The sequence below is a fragment of the Dendrobates tinctorius genome, unplaced genomic scaffold (genome assembly GCF_039654945.1).
Source record: "Dendrobates tinctorius isolate UK_male_01 unplaced genomic scaffold, ASM3965494v1 ptg000205l, whole genome shotgun sequence".
NCBI lineage: Eukaryota > Metazoa > Chordata > Amphibia > Anura > Dendrobatidae > Dendrobates > Dendrobates tinctorius.
Window position 1 is genome coordinate 1,462,960 of NW_027361872.1, and position 27,916 is coordinate 1,490,875.

A 27,916-nucleotide genomic window follows, 5' to 3' on the forward strand; every position below is an offset into this window, starting at 1 on the left:
CATGTCTCTGATGACCTCTATCTCCAGCACACCTGTACCTGTCTGTCCCTGACTGCCTCTGCCATTCCTGCACATGTCTCTGTGATGACCTCTGTCTCCAGCACACCTGTACCTGTCTGTCCCTGGCTGGCCTCTGCCATTCCTGCACATGTCTCTCTGTGATGGCCTCTGTCTCCAGCACACCTGTACTTGTCTGTCCCTGGCTGTCTCCGCCATTCCTGCACATGTCTCTCTGTGATGACCTCTGTCTCCAGCACACCTGTACTTGTCTGTCCCTGGCTGTCTCCGCCATTCCTGCACATGTCTCTCTGTGATGACCTCTATCTCCAGCACACCAGTACCTGTCTGTCCCTGGCTGCCTCTGCCATTCCTGCACATGTCTCTCTGTGATGGCCTCTGTCTCCAGCACACCTGTACTTGTCTGTCCCTGGCTGTCTCCGCCATTCCTGCACATGTTTCTCTGTGATGGCCTCTGACTCCAGCACACCTGTACCTGTCTGTCCCTGGCTGCCTCTGCCATTCCTGCACATGTCTCTCTGTGATGGCCTCTGTCTCCAGTACACCTGTACCTGTCTGTCCCTGGCTGTCTCCGCCATTCCTGCACGTCTCTCTGTGATGACCTCTGTCTCCAGCACACCAGTACCTGTCTGTCCATGGCTGCCTCTGCCATTCCTGCACATGTCTCTCTGTGATGGCCTCTGACTCCAGCACACCTGTACCTGTCTGTCCCTGGCTGTCTCCGCCATTCCTGCACATGTCTCTCTGTGATGGCCTCTGACTCCAGCACACCTGTACCTGTCTGTCCCTGGCTGCCTCTGCCATTCCTGCACATGTCTCTCTGTGATGGCCTCTGTCTCCAGCACACCTGTACCTGTCTGTCCCTGGCTGCCTCTGCCATTCCTGCACGTCTCTCTGTGATGGCCTCTGTCTCCAGCACACCTGTACCTGTCTGTCCCTGGCTGCCTCTGCCATTCCTGCACGTCTCTCTGTGATGACCTCTGTCTCCAGCACACCTGTACCTGTCTGTCCCTGGCTGCCTCTGCCATTCCTGCACATGTCTCTCTGTGATTCTCTGCTCTGTGACAGATCAGCTTCTCTACATTACAAGGTGTCTGCCAAGGAAATAGTCACTGACCAATGAGCGCTTGTGTCTCTGTATCTGCAGCCAATCAGTGAGCGCCGTGGCGCAGAGTGGGCGGGGCAGCGTAGCAGGCAGCCAGTTTGTGTCCGGAGCGGCAGCGCTGTCGGCAGTGATCGCTTGGCGCCGGGATCCCCGCACTGGGATGACACATCATGGCTTCCCGGCTGTCCCAGTCTCACCTGAAGCTGGAGGCGGAGATTGAACGCTGCAGGGCTGAGTGCCAATGGGAGAAGATCCAGCTCCTGGTCAGGCAGCTGGCACCCAAGGTCCAGGACCACAGCGGTGAGTGGCAATGAATAGGAACGTGTGACTGCGACTCTCCTCGTCCTGCACTGAGAGCCGTGGTGTCATTAGGTGAAGTAGATGGCAGCAGGTGACTGGTGAGAGAGCGCAGCCACCTCCATGACTGTTGTGGAAATCTCTAGATGCAATACAGGAAGTTACAGGAGGTGGAAACAGTCAGGGAGGTGTATACAGTATATACAGAGTATACAGGGTGTACAGAGTGTATACAGGGTCTACAGAGTATATACAGGGTGTACAGAGTATACAGGTTATATACAGGGTGTACAGAGAATATACAGAGTATACAGGGTGTACAGAGTGTATACAGGGTGTACAGAGTATATACAGGGTGTACAGAGTATATACAGAGTATACAGGTTATATACAGAGTGTACAGAGTATATACAGAGTATACAGGTTATATACAGAGTGTACAGAGTATATACAGGGTGTACAGAGTATATACAGAGTATACAGGTTATATACAGGGTGTACAGAGTATATACAGGGTGTACAGAGTATATACAGGGTGTACAGAGTATATACAGAGTATACAGGTTATATACAGAGTGTACAGAGTATATACAGAGTATACAGGTTATATACAGGGTGTACAGAGAATATACAGAGTATATACAGGGTGTACAGAGTATATACAGGGTGTACAGAGTATATACAGGGTGTACAGAGTATATACAGGGTGTACAGAGAATATACAGGGTGTACAGAGTATATACAGAGTATACAGGTTATATACAGGGTGTACAGAGTATATACAGGGTGTACAGAGTATATACAGAGTATACAGGTTATATACAGAGTGTACAGAGTATATACAGAGTATACAGGTTATATACAGAGTGTACAGAGTATATACAGGGTGTACAGAGTATATACAGAGTATACAGGTTATATACAGGGTGTACAGAGTATATACAGGGTGTACAGAGTATATACAGGGTGTACAGAGTATATACAGGGTGTACAGAGTATATACAGAGTATACAGGTTATATACAGAGTGTACAGAGTATATACAGAGTATACAGGTTATATACAGGGTGTACAGAGAATATACAGAGTATATACAGGGTGTACAGAGTATATACAGGGTGTACAGAGAATATACAGGGTGTACAGAGTATATACAGAGTATACAGGTTATATACAGGGTGTACAGAGTATATACAGGGTGTACAGAGTATATACAGAGTATACAGGTTATATACAGAGTGTACAGAGTATATACAGAGTATACAGGTTATATACAGAGTGTACAGAGTATATACAGGGTGTACAGAGTATATACAGAGTATACAGGTTATATACAGGGTGTACAGAGTATATACAGGGTGTACAGAGTATATACAGGGTGTACAGAGTATATACAGGGTGTACAGAGTATATACAGAGTATACAGGTTATATACAGAGTGTACAGAGTATATACAGAGTATACAGGTTATATACAGGGTGTACAGAGAATATACAGAGTATATACAGGGTGTACAGAGTATATACAGGGTGTACAGAGTATATACAGGGTGTACAGAGTATATACAGGGTGTACAGAGAATATACAGGGTATACAGAGTATACAGGTTATATACAGGGTGTACAGAGTATATACAGGGTGTACAGAGTATATACAGAGTATACAGGTTATATACAGAGTGTACAGAGTATATACAGAGTATACAGGTTATATACAGAGTGTACAGAGTATATACAGGGTGTACAGAGTATATACAGAGTATACAGGTTATATACAGAGTGTACAGAGTATATACAGGGTGTACAGAGTATATACAGGGTGTACAGAGTATATACAGGGTGTACAGAGTATATACAGGGTGTACAGAGTATACAGGTTATATACAGGGTGTACAGAGAATATACAGAGTGTACAGAGAATATACAGAGTATACAGGTTATATACAGGGTGTACAGAGTATGTACAGAGTATACATGTTATATACAGGGTGTGCAGAGTATATACAGGATGTACAGAGTATACAGGTTATATACAGGGTGTACAGAGTATATACAGAGTATACAGGTTATATACAGGGTGTACAGAGTATGTACAGAGTATACAGGTTATATACAGGGTGTGCAGAGTATATACAGGGTGTACAGAGTATACAGGTTATATACAGGGTGTACAGAGTATATACAGAGTATACAGGTTATATACAGGGTGTACAGAGTATGTACAGAGTATACAGGTTATATACAGGGTGTATAGAGTATATACAGGGTGTACAGAGTATACAGGTTATATACAGGGTGTACAGAGTATATACAGAGTATACAGGTTATATACAGGGTGTACAGAGTATGTACAGAGTATACAGGTTATATACAGGGTGTACAGAGTATATACAGGGTGTACAGAGTATACAGGTTATATACAGGGTGTACAGAGTATATACAGAGTATACAGGTTATATACAGGGTGTACAGAGTATATACAGAGTATACAGGTTATATACAGGGTGTACAGAATATACAGGTTATATACAGGGTGTACAGAGTATGTACAGAGTATACAGGTTATATACAGGGTGTACAGAATATACAGGTTATATACAGGGTGTACAGAGTATACAGGTTATATACAGGGTGTACAGAGTATGTACAGAGTATACATGTTATATACAGGGTGTACAGAGTATATACAGGGTGTACAGAGTATACAGGTTATATACAGGGTGTACAGAGTATACAGGGTGTACAGAGTATATACAGAGTATACAGGTTATATACAGGGTGTACAGAGTATGTACAGAGTATACATGTTATATACAGGGTGTACAGAGTATGTACAGAGTATACAGGTTATATACAGGGTGTACAGAATATACAGGTTATATACAGGGTGTACAGAGTATGTACAGAGTATACAGGTTATATACAGGGTGTACAGAGTATACAGGTTATATACAGGGTGTACAGAGTATGTACAGAGTATACAGGTTATATACAGGGTGTACAGAGTGTACAGGTTATATACAGGGTGTACAGAGTATGTACAGAGTATACAGGTTATATACAGGGTGTACAGAATATACAGGTTATATACAGGGTGTACAGAGTATGTACAGAGTATACAGGTTATATACAGGGTGTACAGAATATACAGGTTATATACAGGGTGTACAGAGTATACAGGTTATATACAGGGTGTACAGAGTATGTACAGAGTATACAGGTTATATACAGGGTGTACAGAGTATATACAGGGTGTACAGAGTATACAGGTTATATACAGGGTGTACAGAGTATATACAGAGTATACAGGTTATATACAGGGTGTACAGAGTATATACAGAGTATACAGGTTATATACAGGGTGTACAGAGTATACAGGAAATATACAGGGTATACAGAGAATATACAGAGTATATGCAGGATATACACAGGGTGCACAGAGTATATACAGTGTGTTCAGAGTATATATATATATAGGGTATACAGAGAGTGTACAGAGTATATACAGGATATACAGCGTATGCAGGTTATATTCAGGTGTATACAGAGTATATACAGGGTGTGCAGAGTATATACAGGGTGTACAGAATATATACAAAGTGTACAAAGTATATACAGGGTGTGCAGAGTATATTCAGGGTTTATAGAGAGGGTGTACATAGTATATAGAGTATGTAGGGTGTACAGAGTATATACAAGGTGTACAGAGTATATACAGGGTGTATACGGGGTGTATATTGTATATACACGGTATGCAGAGGGTGTACATAGTATATAGAGTATGTAGGGTGTACAGAGTGTATACAGGGTGTATAGACTATATACAGGGTATACAGACTATATACAGGGTATACAGACTATATACAGGGTATGCAGAGGGCGTAGTATATATAAGTTATATAAAGCGTGCATACAAAGTATACACAAAAAGAATATACAGGGTATACCGTGTATATACAGGGTATAAAGAGTATTTACAGGTAACAGCAGTGTACACCTAGTTAGAAGCACCGTGAAAACCTTCCAAACCGTATTTTGTAAATGAGGCTTTAAAGGCATTCTTATTATAATAAATGGGTACAATTCCAAAGTGCTAATAAAAATAAACAATTTGATAATTTACTTTTTATTAACAATCTCATCTATTCTGAAGATTGTTAATTGTACTGTTTGCTGCTCATTGTCTAGGCTACCGACCACGGCTCCAGTTCTCGACTAAATACCCTGTATTTGTTGTCATCTTTTTATCAGAACTTGCTGACTACTATTATATGTCTTACTGCAAGGTATTTTTGCACATTTTTCATTCTGTGCTTTGTTTGTGTTTCAATCAGTGGGTGGTGTGAACATTGTCCTACAGACTTGTTCACATTTGTGCATTTCACATGTGTTTTTAATCCATTTTTTTCGTGCTTATGCATGATTTGAGAGACCCCACCCCTCTCTTGTTTGACATGCACAAAAGGAGCTGTCTCACGCCACGAGCCCATACAGGTAAGCGCCTGTCTTAATCCTGCTCATTTAGACACTGTTCACATGTTCAGGTTTTAAATATATTAGATAAGGACTGCTTCAATAGGGGTTACCTTGACGTGGTGGAGCAGCTTGGCATACATTTTTTTACAAAAAAACGTATCGACTAAATACCCTGTATTTGTTGTCATCTTTTTATCAGCACTTGCTGACTACTATTATATGTCTTACTACAAGGTATTTTTGCACATTTTTCATTCTGTGCTTTGTTTGTGTTTCAATCAGTGAGTGGTGTGAACATTGTCCTACAGACTTGTTCACATTTGTGCATTTCACATGTGTTTTTAATCCAGTTCTAGCAGCAGCGGCTGAACACGCACAGTGGGTTTTTTCTCTAGAGCTGGTCAGGATTGCTGGAGAGCATGCTGCTTCATGGCCACTGCGCTCCCCCAACGCTGCAGAGGTAAAGATGCCTCATACAGCAGCATCGGCGAGCGCCACGTTCAGGCCAGCAGTGCAACGGTGCTGCTGCTCCGAGCTGTCAATCAATCAGGAGCGCATGGTCCCCGGTGTGCAGGAACCTGTGAGGCGGGAAAGCAGTGCGCTCCTGGAAAAAAAAAACACGAGACAACCCCTCTAAGTGTCGTAACTAGCTATTACCCACATCATGAAAACTGCCACAGGCGCAGAGTGTTTGCCCTTGTTTGGGCGGAGGACTGTTTTGATGGGTATAGATTTAGAAAGATCTTGTCAGATCACCAACAATAGGAGAGGTTTATAGGAGTAAATCAAGTGATCACTCGGCTTAAAAGGGTTATCCGGTACCATCCAGCCCTGCTACAAGAGGTGTGAGCAGTGCTGATGAGGTTACAACCCCATGCACCAGCCAGGACACCTGAGTGATCAACCTTCGTTGTGTTGACGGTTCATTTCCATCTTTATAGAAGGACATTGTTGGATATTGCTTGTAAAAACGAGCACTTTTGCAATTTACCGCTTATTTAAATTTGTAGCCATTCTCAAGATATAAACACTTTTCTTTACAACTCGTTGCCTAGGAGACTGACCACCGCTGCAGTCTAGCTTGTAAGTACCGTCTTGAAGCTGGCCAGGATTAGGAGGTGACCGAGCACTCCAGTGATCCTGGCCAGCTTCGTAACATTGCTTACCCATTCAATAGAAAAGAGCTTGTAAGCACTGGGCATTTTCTACTGTCTAGCAACAGTGGTCGGTCTCCAAGGCAACGAGCTGTAAAAAAGAAAAAACCTCCAGTTCCTGTAAATTCTCCCCAGAGTGGCTCAGTGATATTGAGGTCAGGAGACTGACATGGCCACTCCAGAACCTTCACTTTGTTCTGCTGTAGCCAATGACAGGTCAACTTGACTTTGTGTCTTGGATCATTATCATGTTGGAACGTCCAAGTACGTCCCATGCGCAACATTATTTACTGATAACGTGCTGCATTCAACTTTCCTTCAATTTTGACCAAGTTTCCTGTGCCTTTGTAGCTCACACATCCAAAAAACATCAGCGATCCACCTCCGTGCTTTACAGTAGGAATGCTGTTCCTTTCATCATAGGCCTTGTTGTCCTCCTTCCAAATGTAACGTTTATGGATGTGGCCAAAAAGTTCAATTTTGGTCTCATCACTCCAATTACCTTGTTCCAGAAGTTTCGAGGCTGGTCTCTGTGCTGTTTTGCATATTGTAGGCGAGACACTTTGGGGTATTTGCGCAGTAATGGCTTTCTTCTGGCGATTCGACTTTGCAGACCATTTTTCTTCAAGTGCCTCTCCTTATTGTGCATCTTGAAACAGCCACACCACTAGATTTCCGACAGTCCTGTATTTCAGCTGATGTTATTTGCGGGTTTTTCTTTGCATCCTGAACAATTTTCCTGGCAGTTTTGGACAAGATTTTTGTTGGTCTACCTGACCGTAGTTTTATTTTTACAGAGCCCCTGGTTTTCCATTTGTTAATCACAGTTTGAATGCTGATGACTGGCATTATCAATTCCTTGGATATCTTTTTGTATTTCTTTCCCGTTTTATACAGTTCAACTACCTTTTCCCGTAGATCCATGGACAATTCTTTTGCTTTCACCATGACTCACAATCCAGAAATGTCAGTGTCTGGATGAAAGATGCAAGAGTCTGTCTGGATCCCAGAAACTCACTCAGCTTTTATGCACACACTGATTACAAGCAAACAGGTCACAGGTGATGATGTTACTTTTAGTAGCCATTCAAACCCATTTGTGTCAACTTCTGTGCATGTTATCAGGCCAAAATCACCAGGGTATGTGAACTTTTGATCATGGTCATTTTGATGTTTTGGGTTGTCATTATGATTTAAAAAGAGAAAACACAGTAGTTTGACAATAAATGGCTTCACCCAACCACTAACCATGAGTGGAGAAAAAGTTTTGGTGTTATCATTCATATTCTCTGAAAAAAGGCAAAAATTCTGCCGGGGTATGTAAACTTTTGAGCACAACTATACAAATGAATAAAGTCGTATATATACATGTATACTTCTGCTCAGGGAGGTTTACACTATGCTGTATGTTGTGTCTGTGCCTGGCTTGTACCGGCTGCCTCCCAGACGAGCACCTCCAGCTGCCGGCATCGGCGGAGTCTGTTTGTTTTACTGTAATCAAACATCAAAATCCCTGCCAGCCTCAGACCCAGTGGCCGTCATCTCATCCGAGCGCCTGATGACGGCACAGATCACCTTGTCGATATTTGCCATGAGGCAGGGCTATGTGCACCGAGGCTGTTCAGAGGAACACAAAGTCCCCGTGGCTCCAGAGCTATAATATGGGGATATTTGTATTGAATTTGTTTGCTGATCTGAAACAGTGACAAACATGCAAAAAATAGGAAATCAGGAAGGGGGCAAACACTTGTTCACACCACTGCCCATTGAATGGTGTGCCGTAATCAGTATCTTTACATTAGATTTAAAGGAACATGTCAGGTCCGAAACCTGTGACGCCAAGGACATTTGCCGAATAGATCTCTGAAGTGCGCCGGTGACATTTTCGAAGGTTTGGAGAATTTGACAATCTCACTTTAAAAATTGTTGAAAGGGAGTGATTTCAACCAAAATGATGATTTGTCAAGTTCCCGTAAATCTTAGGATTGAACAGTCGTTTTGATCAACAAAATACCTTCATCATCTGGCATGAAGTCGGCCGTCTTTTATTTTTTTTTATGGACTAAAATATGAATGGTTGTGTCGGCATTACATCCATTCAACCAGTATTGTCGGGAGACTATTTGGCCAACGTTCATCTATGTATTGCCAGCGGAGTTGTCATAGCAGGTCAGCACCTTTCCACCTTGCCCCAGTGATCAGTTGATCCCCACAGATTCAAGTGCTATAACGACCACCGATCATCTGATCATATTTGATGAAGAGGGTCCCTTAAGACGTAGATATACCCAACTAGGGCAATTGTAATGGGGTTGTCCTAATAGTTGCTGTACCACTTTAGGCTAGAGTTTCCTACTAATAAATTGGAGATGGTATATAACAGTACACTTGTGACTGGGTTATAATCTACATATATTATGCATGGCTTTACTTCATGGTGTAACAACAGAGATTTATTTTAATGTCTGATTTTTTTGTAGAAAGGCTCCTTTAAGCTTTTGCCAAAATTTTATGAACTTTCCCAATTTGGCAGTAAGATATAGTCATAGAAATGATTTGTGCTAGCCATCGTAATGGTATTCATTCATCTAATATGTGGACATAGATGTGGATGGAAAATCACACAGGACTGAATTTATATCGCGTAGGAAATATGACCATCGGGAGACTTTACACAGGATTATCTTAGTTTAGAGGGTCCCGGTCACTTGATTGATGCTGCACAAACCAGACACCAGTAAGGAAAAGTTCTGACTCCTCTTTGTCTCCACATTCAGACTCCTTCATAAATGTCTAATAATTAGTATTGGTAACATCACTGTTTTTATTTTTTTTACGTAAATACTGTCCTTAGGTTGATGTATTGAAAAATTGAACCTTGTTTAAATTGGAATTTAAATTATTATTTTTTTATTTTTTAACGGCCTTCAGCTCAATCTCGAGCCACGGCGACTTGATGGATCAACGCTCTGTAGGAAGATCGATCTTGTTCAAGCCTAGATAGGCCCACCAGGGTCTTCAATGCCGTTATCTTGTTATTATCAAGCCATCGGGTTGCTGGTCTTCCTCTTTGACTTCTTCCTTCCCGTTTTCCAGCCATGATGTCCTTTCCTAGTGATTGCTCTCTTCATATAATGTGCCTAAAGTAGGAAAGTCATAGCTTGGAGATCCTTGCTGCTAGTGGCACGTCTGGCTTGATTTGTTCCAAAATGGATTTGTTTGTTCATTTTGACATCCATTGTGTTGATAATATCCTTCTTCAACACCACATTTCGAAGGCGTCTTTGTCACCGGTGAAATGTTCATCGAATTGAGGGCCTTGTCCTGTGACTTCATTGTGGATTGTCCTATAGTTAGTCTCCTATTGACTTCCGGTGTCGTCGCTGCATCTTGAGTGATCATTGATCTGAATAGTAGTCCGTTAAAACTTCCAGTTTGTTAATTAGTTATCCGAAACTAATAATTGATAATATTCTTTTCTAAGCTGCAGTTGGTGCATTTACACCGATTCCTGATTCCGCACAAAACTAGCTCTGTTTTCACAGTCCAGTTCTTCTTTCCCTCAACATCTGGTGTCAAGAAAAAGTTAGGACACCCCAATACATATTAGATTTCTGACTGTCTACTAAAAGCGGCTGGTCGACTGACCTTAAAGGTCTTTTCTGATGGTTGAAGTTCAGGAACGCGCTGTTGGGATTCCTGCTGATTTCTTGCATATTGGGGTTGGTGCACTCCTGAGCGATTTGAAATCGCACCAGTGACATCGCTGGCCTGAACTGTACCCTCTCTGACACCGCAGACAGATACAGGTTTGCCTTTGCAGCATCGGAGGAGCACAGGGGCGCTGAAGCTGGCCAGATCCAGCCATTTAGTCTACTTCAGAGCAGCACATACAAGCTCTATAGCAAAGAGATTGTAAGCGCATCACTCATTGTCTAATGGGGTGGCTTGTAATCAAGGCAACGAGTCATAAACAATAACATTAAAAATCCCTCCGTTTTTGAGAACATGGAGGATTTTCAATAACAAGTAAATTGCAAAGCTGCTTGATTTTGTAAGTATTTTGCAATTTTACCTATTAGACGGCAGGGAGCCAGCGCCAGATCGGGGAAGGCTGAGTACTATCTCTGTTTGTTTTTGTTTTTTTTTAATGAATATTCAATCGTTTGGGAACCACTTTTTTGAACGTGAGAAAACCCCTTTAAAGAACTTGCGCATAAGCCTTCGATCTACTGTCTACAGTATGGCCGCCTTATCACTGGTCGTTCAGAGCTCATTGATCACTGATGGGAACAGAAGATTCGCTAATACGATTGTCCGGTCCTCATACGGTATCGTGTTGTCGGCAGCACTTTTCCTCTATACTGGCGATGGGCTGATGACAATTATATATATTTTTTGCTGATTATAAAGGATCCGATCACCCGACAAACTAGAGTTTTACTCGTTCATCAGGAGATCGCTGGCGGGTTTAGATGGGTCGCTATTAGGGAACGATCGGTCCTACGAATGCTCATAACCGACTATTTGCACCCCTAGACTTCACTAGAGAAATTCCTTGATGCAATGGGCACAATAAAAGTGTGAACACACCTGGAAAAGCTCTGTGTATCTGTGCCAAGACTACTTCAGTTTATTGGCACATTTTCCCACGAGGCAGGATCCCCACCCATTGGACTTGATGTTTTGCCTAGGGGCACCTAAATGATAAGTATGGCTGTGACTGTGTAACGTGTAGAGGCACGCGGTACATGCAGATAGATAAATTATGTTCTCTGCAAACTAAAGTTACTGCTTTTAAAGTTAAATAGAAATAATCATCTCCACCTTATTTTTTAGTTACGGTATATCTATTACTGAGGGAGCTGATTCTTCTGAGGAAGGGCACATTTACCTAAGGCGTCTTGCACAGGGCGTGCCGCCATATAGTGCTTCCATCAGGCATGGAATCCATCAAAAATAACTCATACAGACACAGGGCCGCATGAACTTCTTTAGTTGCCCTATTGTGACTCTATATTACATGGATCCTTAATACAACTGCCTCATTGACACGTTGCTTATTCTTTCCTTGCGGATTTGCAGCAGATTTATATCTGCAGAATTTCAATTCTTTCAGTGGTTTTTTTTTTGCTGCAGATTTCATCCATACTAATGAATGGGGAAACATCTGCACCAAAAACGCTCCTATTGTATGCAGTGTTTTTCCTGCTAAGGAATTCAGAAATGGTGCATAAATTTCTGCTACAAATGCTTAGGGTAAGTTCACACTGGGCGGTTTTTTTTTCTGCAGCAAAACCTGATTTCTTGGCAGGAAAGAAGCTGCGGCTAAGACGCATGTTAGGCTGTGTGCACACGTTGCGGATTGTGCTGCGGATTTTTCCGCGCAGATTTGGGAAAATCAGCAGGTCAAAAGACCTGCGGTTTACCTGCAGATTTTCTGCTGGTTTGCCTGCGGTTTTCCCCTGCGGTTTGACACCTGTCATGGAGCAGGTGCTAAACCGCTGCGGAATCCGCACAAAGAATTGACATGCTGCGGTTTAGAAACCGCAGCAAATCCACTCGGAAAAATCCGCACCGTCTGCACTGCAGTTTTCATTTTCCATAGCTTTTAATGGTGCTGCTGCGGATCCGCAGGACCAAATCCGCTGCGGATCCGCAGCAGAATCCGCAGCGTGTGCACACACTCTTAGGGTGCATTTTTGGAACGTTTTTGTTGCAATTTAGGTGCAGGTTTTTCATGCGTTTTTGGGGCTAACTTGTGTCTCTTTGTGCATGCTGATAAAGTTGAGTACCCCTCCGGAGGTAAAAAAAAATACTTCCTGTAGAACCACACCTCTAGATCCTTTGAAAAGACGGCAATTCATATGCGGCTTACAGTAAAATCACAGGTGACAGGTTCCAATAGAATAGATACACTGCTCAAAAAAATAAAGGGAACACTTAAACAACAGAATATAACTCCAAGTAAATCAAACTTCTGTGAAATCAATCTGTTCACTTAGGAAGTAACACTGATTGACAATCAATTTCACATGCTGTTATGCAAATGGAATAGACAACAGATGGAAATTATTGGCAATTATGAAGACACCCTCAAAAAGGCTGTGTGCACACGCTGCGGAAAAGGTGCGGATTCATCCGCGCGGATTTTGTAAAATCCGCAGGTGAAACCGCAGGTCAAAAGACCTGCGGTTTTACCTGCGGATTGCTCTGCGGTTTTGTTCTGCGGTTTTTCATCTCCTCAATAGAGGAGATAGCAAACCGCAGGAGAATCCGCAGAAAGAATTGACATGTCAATTCTTTCTGCGGATTGAAAACCGCAGATATTCCGCACCGTCTGCACTGCGGTTTTTGATTCCCATAGGGAATCATGGTACTGTACACCGCAGCAAAAACTGCTGCGGGTCCACAGCGGCCAAAACCGCTGCGGAACCGCAGCAAAATCCGCAGCGTGTGCACACAGCCTAAAAGGAGTGGTTCTGCAGGTGGGGACCACAGACCACATCTCAGTACCAATGCTTTCTGGCTGATGTTTTGGTCACTTTTGAATGTTGGTTGTGCTTTCACACTCGTGGTAGCATGAGACGGACTCTACAACCCACACAAGTGGCTCAAGTAGTGCAGCTCATCCAGGATGGCACATCAATGCGAGCTGTGGCAAGAAGGTTTGCTGTGTCTGTCAGCATAGTGTCCAGAGGCTGGAGGCGCTACCAGGAGACAGGCCAGTACACCAGGATACGTGGAGAGGGCCGTAGGAGGGCAACAATCCAGCAGCAGGACCGCTACCTCAGCCTTTGTGCAAGGAGGAACAGGAGGAGCACTGCCAGAGCCCTGCAAAATGGCCTGCAGCAGGCCACAAATGTGCATGTGTCTGCAAAAACGGTTAGAAACTGAATCCATGAGGATGGTCTGAGTGTCCAACGTCCACAGGTGGGGGTTGTGTTCATGGAGGTAATTTTGCAGGGTGCTGGCAGTGGTCCTCCTGTTCCTCCTTGCACAAAGGCTGAGGTAGTGGTCCTTGCTGCTGGGTTGTTGCCTTCCTACGGCCCCCTCCATGTCTCCTGGTGTACTGGCCTGTCTCCTGGTAGCACCTCCAGCCTCTGGACACTACGCTGACAGACACAGCAAACTTTCTTGCCACAGCTCGCATTGATGTGCCATCCTGGATGAGCTGCATTACCTGAGCCACTTGTGTGGGTTGTAGAGTCTGTCTCATGCTACCACGAGTGTGAAAGCACAACCAACATTCAAAAGTGACCAAAACATCAGCCAGAAAGCATTGGTACTGAGATGTGGTCTGTGGTCCCCACCTGCAGAACCACTCCTTTATTGAGTGTGTCTTGATAATTGCCAATAATTTCCATCTGTTGTCTATTCCATTTGCACAACAGCATGTGAAATTGATTGTCAATCAGTGTGGCTTCCTAAGTGAACAGTTTGATTTCACAAAAGTTTGATTTACTTGGAGTTATATTCTGTTGTTTAAGTGTTCCCTTTATTTTTTGAGCAGTGTATATACACATAGGATAGATGGATATATAGATGTCAGTGACACACACACACATATATACATTATATATATATATATATTTATATATGTATTTATGTTACATAGATAGAAGAAAAGCTGGCAAATCATGTGCTGCGTACAGTATTATCACAGCGTGACAGGTTAAAATAGAATAGGTATGTACATATAGAATACATAGATATTTAGATGTCAGTGACACACACACACACACATATATATATATATATATATATATATATATATATATATATATATATATATATATATATATATATATTTGTATATATATATATATATATATATATATATATTACACAGATAGATAGAAGAAAAGCTGACAATTCATCTGCTGTGTTCTGTAAAATATCTGAAGGAGCCGACAGGATAGAGGAGATGGATTACACACAGTAAATACATATAGTATAGGTAGTTATACAGATGTCTGTGACAAATACAATTAGTAAAGTTTGTGTTCAGCTTACTGTAAATGTATTTAATTAATAAACAATTGTTTTTCTGAAAAAAATGGCGTGGGCTCCCGTGTAATTTTCTTAACTAGCAGAGGGAAAGCTGAGAAAATCTGCATTAAACGCAGTATCTGTTTAATTTTAAAAAAAAATGGCGTGGGCTCCCCTGCAATTTTCAAAACCAGAACAGGGAAAGCCAGCGACTGGGGACAGATGGTTATAGGCTAGGAAGGGGGCAATACGCATGGAGCTTTCCAGACTATTAATATCAGCTTACAACTGTATACTTAGCCTTTACTGATTATTAAAATGGGGTCCCCTCCAAAAAAAGTGATTTAGGGTCCCCATATATTTAATAACCAGCAAAGGCTATGCAGCCAGCTGTGGGCTGATATTAATAGCCTAGAAACGCACCATGGATATTGGCCCCCCTTCAGGCTAAAAATATCATCTCTCAGCCGCCCCAGTAAAGGCGCATCTATAAGATGCGCCAATTCTGGCACTTAGCCTCACTCTTCCCACTTGCCCTGTAGTGGTGGGCTATGGGGTAATAGTTGGGGGGGGTTGATTACACCTTTGTATTGTCGGGTGACATCAAGCCCCAAGGTTTGTAATGGAGCAATAGAGTAATGGAGTAATAAGATGCCCCCATAACTAAACCCCTTAGTCGCATTGTATAAAAACACACACACCAAGAATAAATTCCTTTAATTGAAAAAATGACACAGACTCCTTCGATAATCTTAATCAAACCATACTTACGACCTTGCCTAATTCCACTGAAGCCCTCGTTCTCCTGTAACAAACCAAAAATAATAAAACAACAATATCTCTCACCTCTCCAACGTTCTGTCCCATGCCATAATCCATGTCTGGGGGAGAAGATGTGACCGTTCAGGCTGAGAACCACTGGTGAATGAGCTGCTGGGAGCCCAGCGTCAGTGACTAGTAGTGACGTCACCGAGGCTGTGTTTCCAGCCGGGCTGAACTGCGGTTACGTCGGTGAGATCCACGCTAGCACCGTGAGAGTTTCCAGCCGGGCTGAACTGCGGTTACGTTGGTGAGATCCCCGCTAGCACCGTGAGAAAGTCGCACGGTGCAGCATCGAGTTCACCGGGAGAATTTCACTGCAGTGAATAATATATTCATTCATAAAAAATAATGTTACTCTCCCTTGTCCAAGAGTAAAAAAATGAGATTGCAAAGTGTACTACAGTATTTTTGGTCATTTTGCATAAAAAATGTGAACTAAAAGGAGATCAGAAGGTCGTATACACCCCAAAATATTGATGATATAAACTACAGCTCGTATAGAAGAAAACAAGCCATCTGACAGGTCTATTAGCTGAAAAGTAAAAAAAAAAAAAAAAAAAAAGCTATAGCTCTTGTGAACGGAGGAGGAAAAATCCAAAGTGATGCCGCCGTCCAAGGGCCCCCATAAACCTGGAGCCCTTTTCACCAATCTTTCTTGGAAACAAGGGTTTTCAATAGCTTTTTGGATTTTTTTTTTTTAAACTGAGTTAATTTTGGAATTATAGTCTCAGTAACTGTAAAAGTTTCTATGGAAAACATGAGAAGCGTCTGTTTTTCCAGTCTTCATATAAACATCTTGGCTGAGTCACTTTTTTTTTTTCTTTAGTCACATTACCGTATTTTTTTTTTTCGTGGGCCAGGAATAAGCAGACTGGGGCTGCGTTCTCATGTTTTACAGTAGAAGCTGTGAGTAGACTGGAAACGTACTGGGAGAGCAGGAATACCAGTCCGATGGATGACTCCATGAGGCTGTGAGCGGCTGATTCATGGCCGAGCAATCGTGGGAAATCGTCACACCATATTTTCTGACAAGAAGTTTGCTTTTCCTTCAGAAATCCTTCTTGGAGACCAATGAAAGGGGATTTTTGTGTGTGATTTTACAGCGTGTGCACAGTCCTGTGACGCCATCTGACATAGTCCACCCTCGATCCAATACCTACAATAGACGGTGACTAGGTGGAGTGAACTTTGGATATTTACCTCAGCGGCGATCAGTGTACAGAATTACTCGGAAAAGCCCTGCCCTTCTCCACCCTTTCACCAGGCCGGGGGGCAGAGAGGGCCTGTCATTCTGATCTTCTGTGGTCATTGAGTTTTACTTAAGACAAATCGTAAATTTCACTGTTTTGGGGTACAACGAATATTATTCTAATACAACATTAGTAGGATAGAACTAAAAGTGTCCCTGAATGGGTAGAGATGAAAAGTAAGTGGGAAGAATTAGCCCACTGACAGGTCCGCTGATCAGACGCTGTCGCGGGAGGAAAGAGGCGGAGGGAGATGGGGGCAGGAGATTATATAGATGCTCACTGTGCAGGCGCCAGATTCCCAGCCCCGTAGTGTGAATACATCATAACACACCGCGTGGCGGGATCTGGGGCCTCCACTACACGCAGGCGCGATAGCCTGATGTCAGTTCTCGGGCAGCGCACACTGCGCATGCCCAAGACCTGTTGGCACAGCGCAGGCGCTGGGCATGTAACAGCAACCCAGGAGGTGGTGCACAGACACAAGAGGGGGATGATGGATGGCTGGGAGGCGGCAGACACAGGGGGAGACGCCATACCTCTGGGACTCAATACAGGTATGGCACGCACTTTATAAAAGTCAATATTTCAGTGTTACTAAGAATCAGAAACATAAGAGCCACCTTCACAGAATGCAGCCTTAGTGCTGCTGAAGGTGGCTCTTTTACTTAAAAACGCCCTGGGGGGGTGACAAGTTCCCTTTAACAATCTCTTATGTAATTAAATATCCCACATCATTATTTTGTATTTCTACAGTGCCTTGCAAAAGTATTCGGCCCCCTGGAACTTTTCAACCTTTTCCCACATATCATGCTTCAAACACAAAGATACCAAATTTAAATTTTTGGTGAAGAATCAACAACAAGTGGGACACAATTGTGAAGTTGAACGAAATTTATTGGTTATTTTAAATTTTTGTGGAAATTCAAAAACTGAAAAGTGGGGCGTGCAATATTATTCGGCCCCTTTAACGTAATACTTTGTTGCGCCACCTTTTGCTGCGATTACAGCTGTAAGTCGCTTGGGGTATGTCTCTATCAGTTTTGTACATCAAGAGACTGAAATTCTTGCCCATTCTTCCTTGGCAAACAGCTCAAGCTCAGTGAGGTTGGATGGAGATCGTTTGTGAACAGCAGTTTTCAGCTCTTTCCACAGATTCTCGATTGGATTACGGTCTGGACTGTGACTTGGCCATTCTAACACCTGGATACGTTTATTTGTGAACCTTCCACTGTAGATTTTGCTTTATGTTTGGGATCATTGTCTTGTTGGAAGACAAATCTCTGTCCCAGTCACAGGTCTTTTGCAGATTCCAACAGGTTTTCTTCAAGAATGGTCCTGTATTTGGCTCCATCCATCTTCCCATCAATTTTAACCATCTTCCCTTTCCCTGCTGAAGAAAAGCAGGCCCAAACCATGATGCTGCCACCACCATGTTTGACAGTGGGGATCAGGATGATGAGCTATGTTGCCTTTACGCAAAACATATCGCTTGGCATTGCTGCCAAAAAGTTTTGATTTTGGTTTCTTCTGACCAGAGCACCTTCTTCCCCATGTTTGGTGTGTCTCCCAGGTGGCTTGTTGCAAACTTTAAATTACACTTTTTATGGATATCTTTGAGAAAAGGCTTTCTTCTTGCCACTCTTCCATAAAGGCCAGATTTGTGCAATGTAAAACTGATTGTTGTCCTATGGACAGACCGTCCCACCTCAGCTGTAGATCTCTGCAGTTCATCCAGAGTGACCATGGGCCTCTTGGCTGCATCTCTGATCAGTCTTCTCCTTGTTTGAGATGAAAGTATAGAGGGACAGCCGGGTCTTGGTAGATTTGCGGTGGTATGATGCTCCTTCCATTTCAATATGATCGCTTGCACAGTGCTCCTTGGGATGTTTAAAGTTTTGGAAATCATTTTGTATCCAAATCCGGCTTTAAACTTCTCCACAACAGTATCACGGACCTGCCTGTTGTGTTCCTTGGTCTTCATGATGCTTTCTGTGCTTAAAACAGAGCCCTGAGACTATCACAGAGCAGGTTTATTTATACGAATACTTGATTACACACAGGTGGATTATATTTATCATCATTAGTCATTTAGGACAACATTGGATCATTCAGAGATCCACAATGAATTTCTGGAGTGAGTTTGCTGCACTGAAAGTAAAGGGGCCGAATAATATTGCACGCCCCACTTTTCAGTTTTTGACTTTCCACAAAAATTTTAAATAACCAATAAATTTCGTTCAGCTTCACAATTGTGTCCCACTTGTTGTTGATTCTTCACCAAAAATTTACATTTGGTATCTTTATGTTTGAAGCATGATATGTGGGAAAAGGTTGAAAAGTTCCCGGGAGCCGAATACTTTCGCAAGGCACTGTACCAGTTATCTAGATAGATCAGACAGAAAAAAAAAAAAAAGAGATGCTCTGATTAATGTAAAAATCCTTTATTGGTCCATCAATTCAAAGGGATATACGTGATAAAGCCACTTAAAAAGAGAAAATAGGGTCATGTGTAGGATGCAAAAAACAGACACATTGGTTGTAAATATAAGATGGAAAGGTATATACCGATAGAATATAAAGAACATTCAAATAATGGATGGTTGTGTGATGCATAGAGTAAATATACATACCATGTAGAAATAGACAGAAGGAAGTAAATGGTGTGTGCAAATAATGCTCCAAGGTGAGAGTATGGGAATCTCAGAAATAGAGAACTAAGACTGTGCGAACAAATGTCCGACCAAGGTGCGAAATCAAATAATGACCACACATAACCATAATGTGTTTAATACACCTGTAAACAATACCGGAGAATGGTTACCATATGAATATGCTCCCGGGACGCTCAAGGGCCATTTGACTCTCATATTGACTCTGAGGGCCAGTAGATTATTATTATCTCTCTCTATAGCATTCACTTCTGTCTAAAAACGCTACAAAAAAGCGGCAACTGCGCAATCATTTTTAGACCTACGTTTTTATATTGTTTTTGACTGACTTAATTGGAGACAATGGGCGAAAAAACGCTGAAAGAATTGACATGCTGCTGATTATTTTCTGCACCAAATCTGCAAGTCAAAAATAAGCAACGTGTGCACGACGCGTCAGGATCCTCATTCACTTTCCTGGCATCAGGATTCCCTTCAGGTTTTGTGACAAATCCACACGTCAAAAACGCGCCGTGTGCACACAGCCTTAAAGAAGTTTGGGCACATCAATATTATTTCAGAAAGGGATGTGATATTTTAGACCCCAATCTCACGGTCAGGAAGATATTCTCATCAATTCAATATTGAACGAACTGCAGATTTTGAAATTCAGATATTTGAAAATAATTTTTTTTCAGTTGCAGACTTTTCTGTAATAAATCTGCTGCTCGAGAAGGAACTTTTCGGTAGAAGACCCGTTTAGGGGAAGATTCGTGATACTGTCTAAAAGCAAAACAATCTTTGCTGCCCATAGCAACCAATCACTGCACAGCTTTCATTTTGTTTCCTGCTTTCAAAAAACGAAAGCTATGCTGTGATTCGTTGCTATGGACAGTTTCAGAATTTTGCCATTTTCGTTGTCAATATATGACCATTACGTAATGAAGGAATCAACCCTTTAGACCAGTGATGGCGAAACTTTTAGAGACCGAGTGCCCAAACTGCAACCCAAAACCCATTTATTTAGCGCAAAGTACCAGCATGACAATTTAACCTGAATACTGAAGGTCATAATTTAGGAAAAACAGCAGAGAGCATGCGAGGGCAGCAGAGAGCATGCGAGGGCAGCAGAGAGCATGCGAGGGCAGCAGAGAGCAGGCGGGGGCAGCAGAGAGCAGGCGGGGGCAGCAGAGAGCAGGCGGGACCACAGAGAGCAGGCGGGGGTAGCAGAGAGCAGGCGGGGCAGCAGAGAGCAGGCTGGAGCAGCAGAGAGCATGCGGGGGTAGCAGAAAGCAGGCGGGGGCAGCAGAGAGCAGGCGAGAGCAACAGAGAGCAGGCGGGAGCCGCAGAGAGCAGGCGGGGGTAGCAGAGAGCAGGCGAGAGCAACAGAGCAGGCGAGGGCAGCAGAGAGCAGGCGGGGGCAGCAGAGAGCAGGCGGGGCAGCAAAGAGCAGGCGAGAGCAACAGAGAGCAGGCGAGGGCAGCAGAGAGCAGGCGAGGGCAACAGAGCAGGCGAGGGCAGCAGAGAGCAGGCGGGGGCAGCAGAGAGCAGGCGGGGCAGCAAAGAGCAGGCGAGGGCAGCAGAGAGCAGGCGAGGGCAGCAGAGAGCAGGCGAGAGCAACAGAGAGCAGGCGAGGGCAGCAGAAAGCAGGCGAGAGCAACAGAGCAGGCGAGGGCAGCAGAGAGCAGACGGGAGCAGGGGGGAGCAACAGAGAGCAGTCGGAAGCAACAGAGAGCAGGCAGGGCCGCAGAGAGCAGACAGGGCCGCAGAGAGCAAGCGGGAGCAACAGAGAGCAGGAGGAAGCAAGAAAGAGCAGGCGGAAGCAACAGAGAGCAGACGGGGCAGCACGGAGCAGCCACAGACAGGAGCAGTGATACCAGACTGCAGATATAAAGGAATATGCTCCCCCATCGTGGTATATGCTTCCCCATCCTTGTATATGCCGTTCATCCTAGTATCTATACCTCCATCTGTGTATATGTGGTCAATGATCATAATTCATCACTAGATGTGATGACAAAATCCAAACCCTCTCCAATCACTTGATCTTCATGACAACTTATTTTTGATAAATAAGTATATATATATATATATATATATATATATATATATATATATATATATATATATTATATTAAGATATCGCTCACTGTATGTGTTGGGGGACAATCGCTTGGCAACGGGATTAAGGCACACAGGAGCTGTTTCTCACTTAAACAGACCATCCTGTTTAAACTGACCGAATCGAGTACAGTCCGTTTCGTTACATCCATGAACATAATAAGACACCAGTCTGTTCATGTAGCAAATACACCTCTCTGCCTTTCTTACAACCCCCTTGTCCAAGGTTACCTTCCAGGATCTCCGCTCCACACGCTGACTCCTTGTCAGTCCTGGCTTCCAGGGAAGCTGCCTTACTGGGACCATTGTCCCGGATGATGACTTGCTCAACAGGACAAACCCGACAGTTTCAGACCCTCAGAAGGTCAGTAGCTTCCCCAATGCAGTTAGCCATCACAGGCTCTGCAGGTACCATGTGCTATTCAGGAATCCAGTCCTCTTGCAGGACCTTCCAACACGGAGCACATGTGACCAAAACCACAGTCTCAGTATAACGTATCAGACACACCCCTTGATGGGAGGTGTGTGGTTAGCCAGTCCCACCCAGCTCTCCAGCTAGCCTTGTAAGCCCTGCTAAATAAGGCTCGTGGAACCACAGGTCCCAGAGCTACATTTCAGCCTTAAAGCTTGTATCTTTACTTTTTTCATTACTGATTTTATCTTTTGTGCATTACATTGCATAGAAAATATTTGTATATCTAACTCCCCGAATCGCATTGTAATTAATTTTGTGGATATACATATATGGTATATAGTCGTATACATACCTGTTATCATTACTCCTTGTTAGTATCCTGCCATCTAGTATCTGGTGGATGCCCTTTGTATTGGAATATTATTTTGCGTCTCTCATTGGACTCCCTTTTATTTCATTGTTCCTTGTTTTTACAATTAACTTTTTAATTTTATTTTTATAGTGTACAGTAGTTGGGTATCTCCATAAAATATTTATCGTGTGTGTTTATATACACATTTGTCAGATTTTTTTTATTATATTGGAATAACGCTTATATGATATATACATACAACTTATAACTTGAGTAAGATGACATTGTGTGTATAAAACCAGCCAGGGAGGCAGAGGTATGTAAAGTGCTCTGATCACGCCCAGGGCATTTAAGTCTGCCTTTTGGTGAGTTTTTAGTTTCTTGAAGTGTTTTTGCATCCTTTTGATTGGACAGTGCTTAGTTGGGAGCGAATCCCATCAAGATCCACTTAAAAAAAAGTGTCATGCACCTTTTTTTTTTCCACCACTTTTTTTTTTTTTTTTTACAAACTTTTTTACAAACTTCTCGTATGAAGTTTTCCAAGATTTGTTTTTTTGTGTTTTTGGAGGATCCACTTAAAAAAAATTCTTAAAAACCTGTGACTGTAGCCTTAAAGAATGCGCACGTGAGTATCCGCAGGTGTAAAATCCACCGCATAGTTCAGTAGCATCGTTGAGAAAATCCGCAGCAGAAATTGACCTGTGCTGCAGACTAGCAAAGGGTCGAATCTGCAATGAAATCTGCAGTATAAATTGATGTGCTGCAGATTTGAAAAAAAATTTGAGATTACCTTTTATATTTATATGCAAACTAAAAAACAATGTCATAAATCACCTTGTGAAAGTCATCAGTATGTCGGCTCATTAAGAGGAAGTGCTCAGTTCCAGATTAACAGAATAAAGCGCCTTTTTAACGTAGGGAACTAACTTGCGCAAATGTCTTTTTTCCTTTTGCATTGTGTGCAGTCATTGTGGTCATATAGTCCCGGGATCACATCCTTCTTTATATGGGAATTCAGTTCTTTGTGACATCTACTTTAACCCTTGCATTGCAGATGACTTTACGGACCTGCTGCTCGCTGAGGCTCTGCTGGAGCTCTCTTTAAGGGAGAACGTTGCCAAACTCAAATTCTCCATTCCATTAGTGGAAAGCAAGGAGCCAAAACTGCATCAAGCCAAGAAGTATCTAACAGGCATACTAAACAGAGGCAAATTACCAGTAAGTATGTTTTACAGTAATCCCCCTCCGGCTGTGATTTTACTAGTCAGCGTCGTGCGTGTCTTTTAGCTAAATTGTCTCCTAATCAGCGTTATGTCCCGATTTCCTCCAAACTTCGTGCAGGTTCGGCCAGGAGAGGTGTAAATGAACGCTGCCTCTGCACATTTTCCTGAGCTGTTCAGTTTTCCACGGCTTGGTGAAGGGGGTGTATGTTTGGGAAGCACATGAGTCAGGGTATAGGGCGTAGTCTGGACGAGACGTTTGTAAATTTCACAATATTAAAATAGACATGTGCGACAAGGCATGGAGTGTTATGTGACGCTGAATCTTGTGCCCCACAGTTATTTTATTTTTCTACTGACACTTGATAATATAAAACTCCTTTTTATGATCTCTAATCTGCTTGCTCTGGGGTTGCCATGGAAACAAGGTTCACTGCGCATTTAACTTTGATGTGGTCTTTGGTTATAAAAAGCCAAGAGTTAAACAGGTTGTCCAGTGAAAGCAATTTATCGTTTGTCCACGGGATAGGTGGTAACTTAGTGACTGGTGGGAGTCTGACTGCTGCGATCTACACCGATCGGCAGATCCTCGGGGGGGGAGGCATTTTTATACCTACTACAAAATGGAGCAATAGATCGGATGCCTTACCGCTTCTCCATTCATTCTTTATGGGGCTGCTGAAAAAACCATAGCGCAGAACTTGGCAGGCCCATGGAGAATGGAAGGAGCAGTGGTCGGGTATGCACGCAGCCGCTTTATTCTAACGGGGATAAATGTCCTCCGTTTTGCTGATTAGTGCAGGTCCCAGTTGTCGGACCCCCACTAATAAATTAGTTATCACCTTGATAAGTGTTAAATTGTCAGACAACGCCCAAAGTCCCACAACATAGAGCACTTGAATCTTATGGGAGGAGGCGAAGCTGGGCGGGGAATAGAGCTGGAGTGACAGAGGCTGCAGATTTATACTCTCATTTGTAAAACCATTCAAAAGCTGATTTCTCAGGGATGGAGAAACGGACTGGCCACGTAAAAGTATTGCTGGATGTAATGCGGGTGGGTGTGTACCCACTGCGCCACTGGCCGGGCTTACCCTGTAGAGGTGTAACTAAACGACTACCTGAAGTAAAAGAACAGAATAATCCAGCTCACCGCACTGCGCACGGATTTGACTAGGCAGTCAATCAATAGTAAAAAAAAGGGAAGAAAGTTCCAGCGCCAGGAATGGAAAATTAAAAATCCATTTTATTGTGCCAATGCATATTAAAATTCCAGCAGGTACAGCATATCAGTCGGATGACTGCAGAACAACGCGTTTCGACGCCTCAGGTCTTAATCATGTTCAAACATGATTAAGACCTGAGGCGTCGAAACGCGTTGTTCTGCAGTCATCCGACTGATATGCTGTACCTGCTGGAATTTTAATATGCATTGGCACAATAAAATGGATTTTTAATTTTCCATTCCTGGCGCTGGAACTTTCTTCCCTTTTTTTTAAACAACTACCTGGTCTTTGCTAAAGCCACTGGTGGTGAGAATAGGCTTGGCGGCAGGTAGTCGCCAGGTGTCACTCCAGGGCAGTCCCCAGACCTGCAGCAGTTGACCCACGGGTCAGAGCAGGTATACCGAGTACAGGAGGATGAGACAGAGTCATAGTGAGACTGTGATGGGTCAGGGCATCCAGCACGGATTCACTATGTAAGCTAGGGTCAGAAGTGGAAAGATCAGAGTAGATGAGTAGACAGCCAGATTGATAACAGAAGAGACTTAACTGAGCAGGAACCTTAGCAGGAAGCTAGCGACGAAGACAACTAGAACCTAAGTTCACGCAAAGGTGAGGAGGGAAGAGCTGCCTTATATATCTGTTGCCAGGCCAGGTAATTGGCTGGGGAAGACAAACCCTGCAGGACACAGAAGGGTTAAATTCCTGCAGGATCTGGCTTTGCCTCCCTATAGCCAGGTGGAGACAGCAGGGATATGCAGCAGGGTTTGGAAGTGCTGCATGAGGACTCAGCACAGCGGCCTGACACAGGGTGAAGCAGAGCAGCGAATGCAGTGAGTAGGGCGGTGCTGTGAAGGCGTGGGAGTTGCTTGCGTGATACTGAACTTGTTTTTCAGAGAGCTACATCCACATATAAATAGTTTGGAGGTGAAATCCTGCTGACAGATTCCCGCTAATGATTGGCCATCAATATTGTAAACCAAGAAAAGCCCTTTAATCCCCGGCTTCTGTCATCAATGCCTCTAAATGTCAAGAACTGCCCCTCTTTCCGCATATCAGAGTTAACCCCACACCTTAAGCTGCCAAGTTCAGTGGTTTGGACAACGCCTGGTTCCCCAGAGGAAGCAGGATCATGGGCTGCCTTGTATTGCTTTCTTTGGAGTTTTTCTCAGGCTTTTTTTTGTAAAGATGTATGTGCTTATTTGTGGCTCGTAGGCTGAACTCGTACAGCTGCATTAGTGTTTTCTGACTGTGTGGGTGTAAGTTTATTTTAGAAAAACGTTTAAATATAGTATTTTTTTTAACATGATTGCTATCTGAGGCTGATATCAGATTGAATAACGGGCAGATGTAGAAGCTTGGGAGATCTTGCAACATTGCTGTCTTTTTGCACCTGAGCATGTTAAAATGCATGGTTTCATCCACTATTAGTCTGCAGTCTCTTACATTTTCCAGATGCTGCCAACATTAAAGAGGTAAATGTAATTGTTAACTCCTTTAACATAATTCCAGTCACTCCAACATGACTACCATGTTAGGACATAGTAAAGTTAGGATTCTGATCACTATGACTTCCTAAAGTCCCTTCATACAAATAAAATTAGTCGTCCAAACTCATGTATGGAGGCCTCCCGACTCTTCCCCAGCAGATGATGGACACAGGTATCTGACATCAGCTTGTATCCCCTCTGTATACAGAACACATGATGCACTGACTAGAGCGTGTATATGCATGGATGGTGGGGGAGATAGCTGAACGCTCAACTTTCTGATGTGTATGGCCAGCTTTAGGCAGGTACTACAGGCCGACATGTGTTACACGACAGCAAATCTCTGAAAAGTCGAGCCACAAACACATATATGCAACTTATCTGAGAGAGCTGTGATTTTGCAGTAAAAAGAAATAGCCAAATTGTAGATAAATCACCCAGTAGTTGTGTGAGACTTGTATTGATGCCTATGGCAAGTGTGTCGTGTGCAACTTGTATTGATGCCTATGGCAAGTGTGTCCTGTGCAACTTGTATTGAAGCCTATGGCAAGTGTGTCGTGTGCGACTTGTATTGAAGCCTATGGCAAGTGTGTCGTGTGCGACTTGTATTGAAGCCTATGGCAAGTGTGTCGTGAGCGACTTGTATTGAAGCCTATGGCAAGTGTGTCATGTGCGAGTTGTATTGAAGCCTATGGCAAGTGTGTCGTGTGCAACTTGTATTGAAGCCTATGGCAAGTGTGTCGTGTGCAACTTGTATTGAAGACTAAGGCAAGTGTGTCCTGTGCAACTTGTATTGAAGCCTATGGTAAGTGTGTCGTGTGCAACTGGTATTGAAGACTAAGGCAAGTGTGTCGTGTGGAACTTGTATTGAAGCCTATGGCAAGTGTGTCGTGTGCAACTTGTATTGAAGCCTATGGCAAGTGTGTCCTGTGCAACTTGTATTGAAGCCTATGGCAAGTGTGTCGTGTGCAACTTGTATTGAAGACTAAGGCAAGTGTGTCGTGTGGAACTTGTATTGAAGCCTATGGCAAGTGTGTCCTGTGCAACTTGTATTGAAGCCTATGGCAAGTGTGTCGTGTGCGACTTGTATTGAAGCCTATGGCAAGTGTGTCGTGTGCGACTTGTATTGAAGCCTATGGCAAGTGTGTCGTGTGCGACTTGTATTGAAGCCTATGGCAAGTGTGTCGTGTGCGACTTGTATTGAAGCCTATGGCAAGTGTGTCGTGTGTGACCATTGACTGAAAATCCAACACATTTGGAAACATTTTTTACTCTGGGTCGCAGTCGAAGGTCACAGCGCAACACCATAGGAAATCATAATATCCAATGTTGCAATGT

The 27,916-nt window shown here is 43.2% G+C and overlaps 1 protein-coding gene across 1 annotated transcript in view; it reads left to right on the forward strand.

Moving 5' to 3' along the window:
• The first annotated feature begins 1,209 nt into the window (after nt 1-1,209).
• TTC7A (tetratricopeptide repeat domain 7A) overlaps nt 1,210-27,916 on the forward strand; it is a 421,036-nt gene continuing 394,329 nt past the window's right edge. Inside the window, exons 1-2 of the mRNA XM_073554004.1 lie at nt 1,210-1,423; nt 23,703-23,866. Coding sequence (XP_073410105.1) covers nt 1,294-1,423; nt 23,703-23,866 — 294 coding nt within the window. The 5' untranslated portion in view covers nt 1,210-1,293. The remainder of the gene's footprint in view (nt 1,424-23,702; nt 23,867-27,916) is intronic.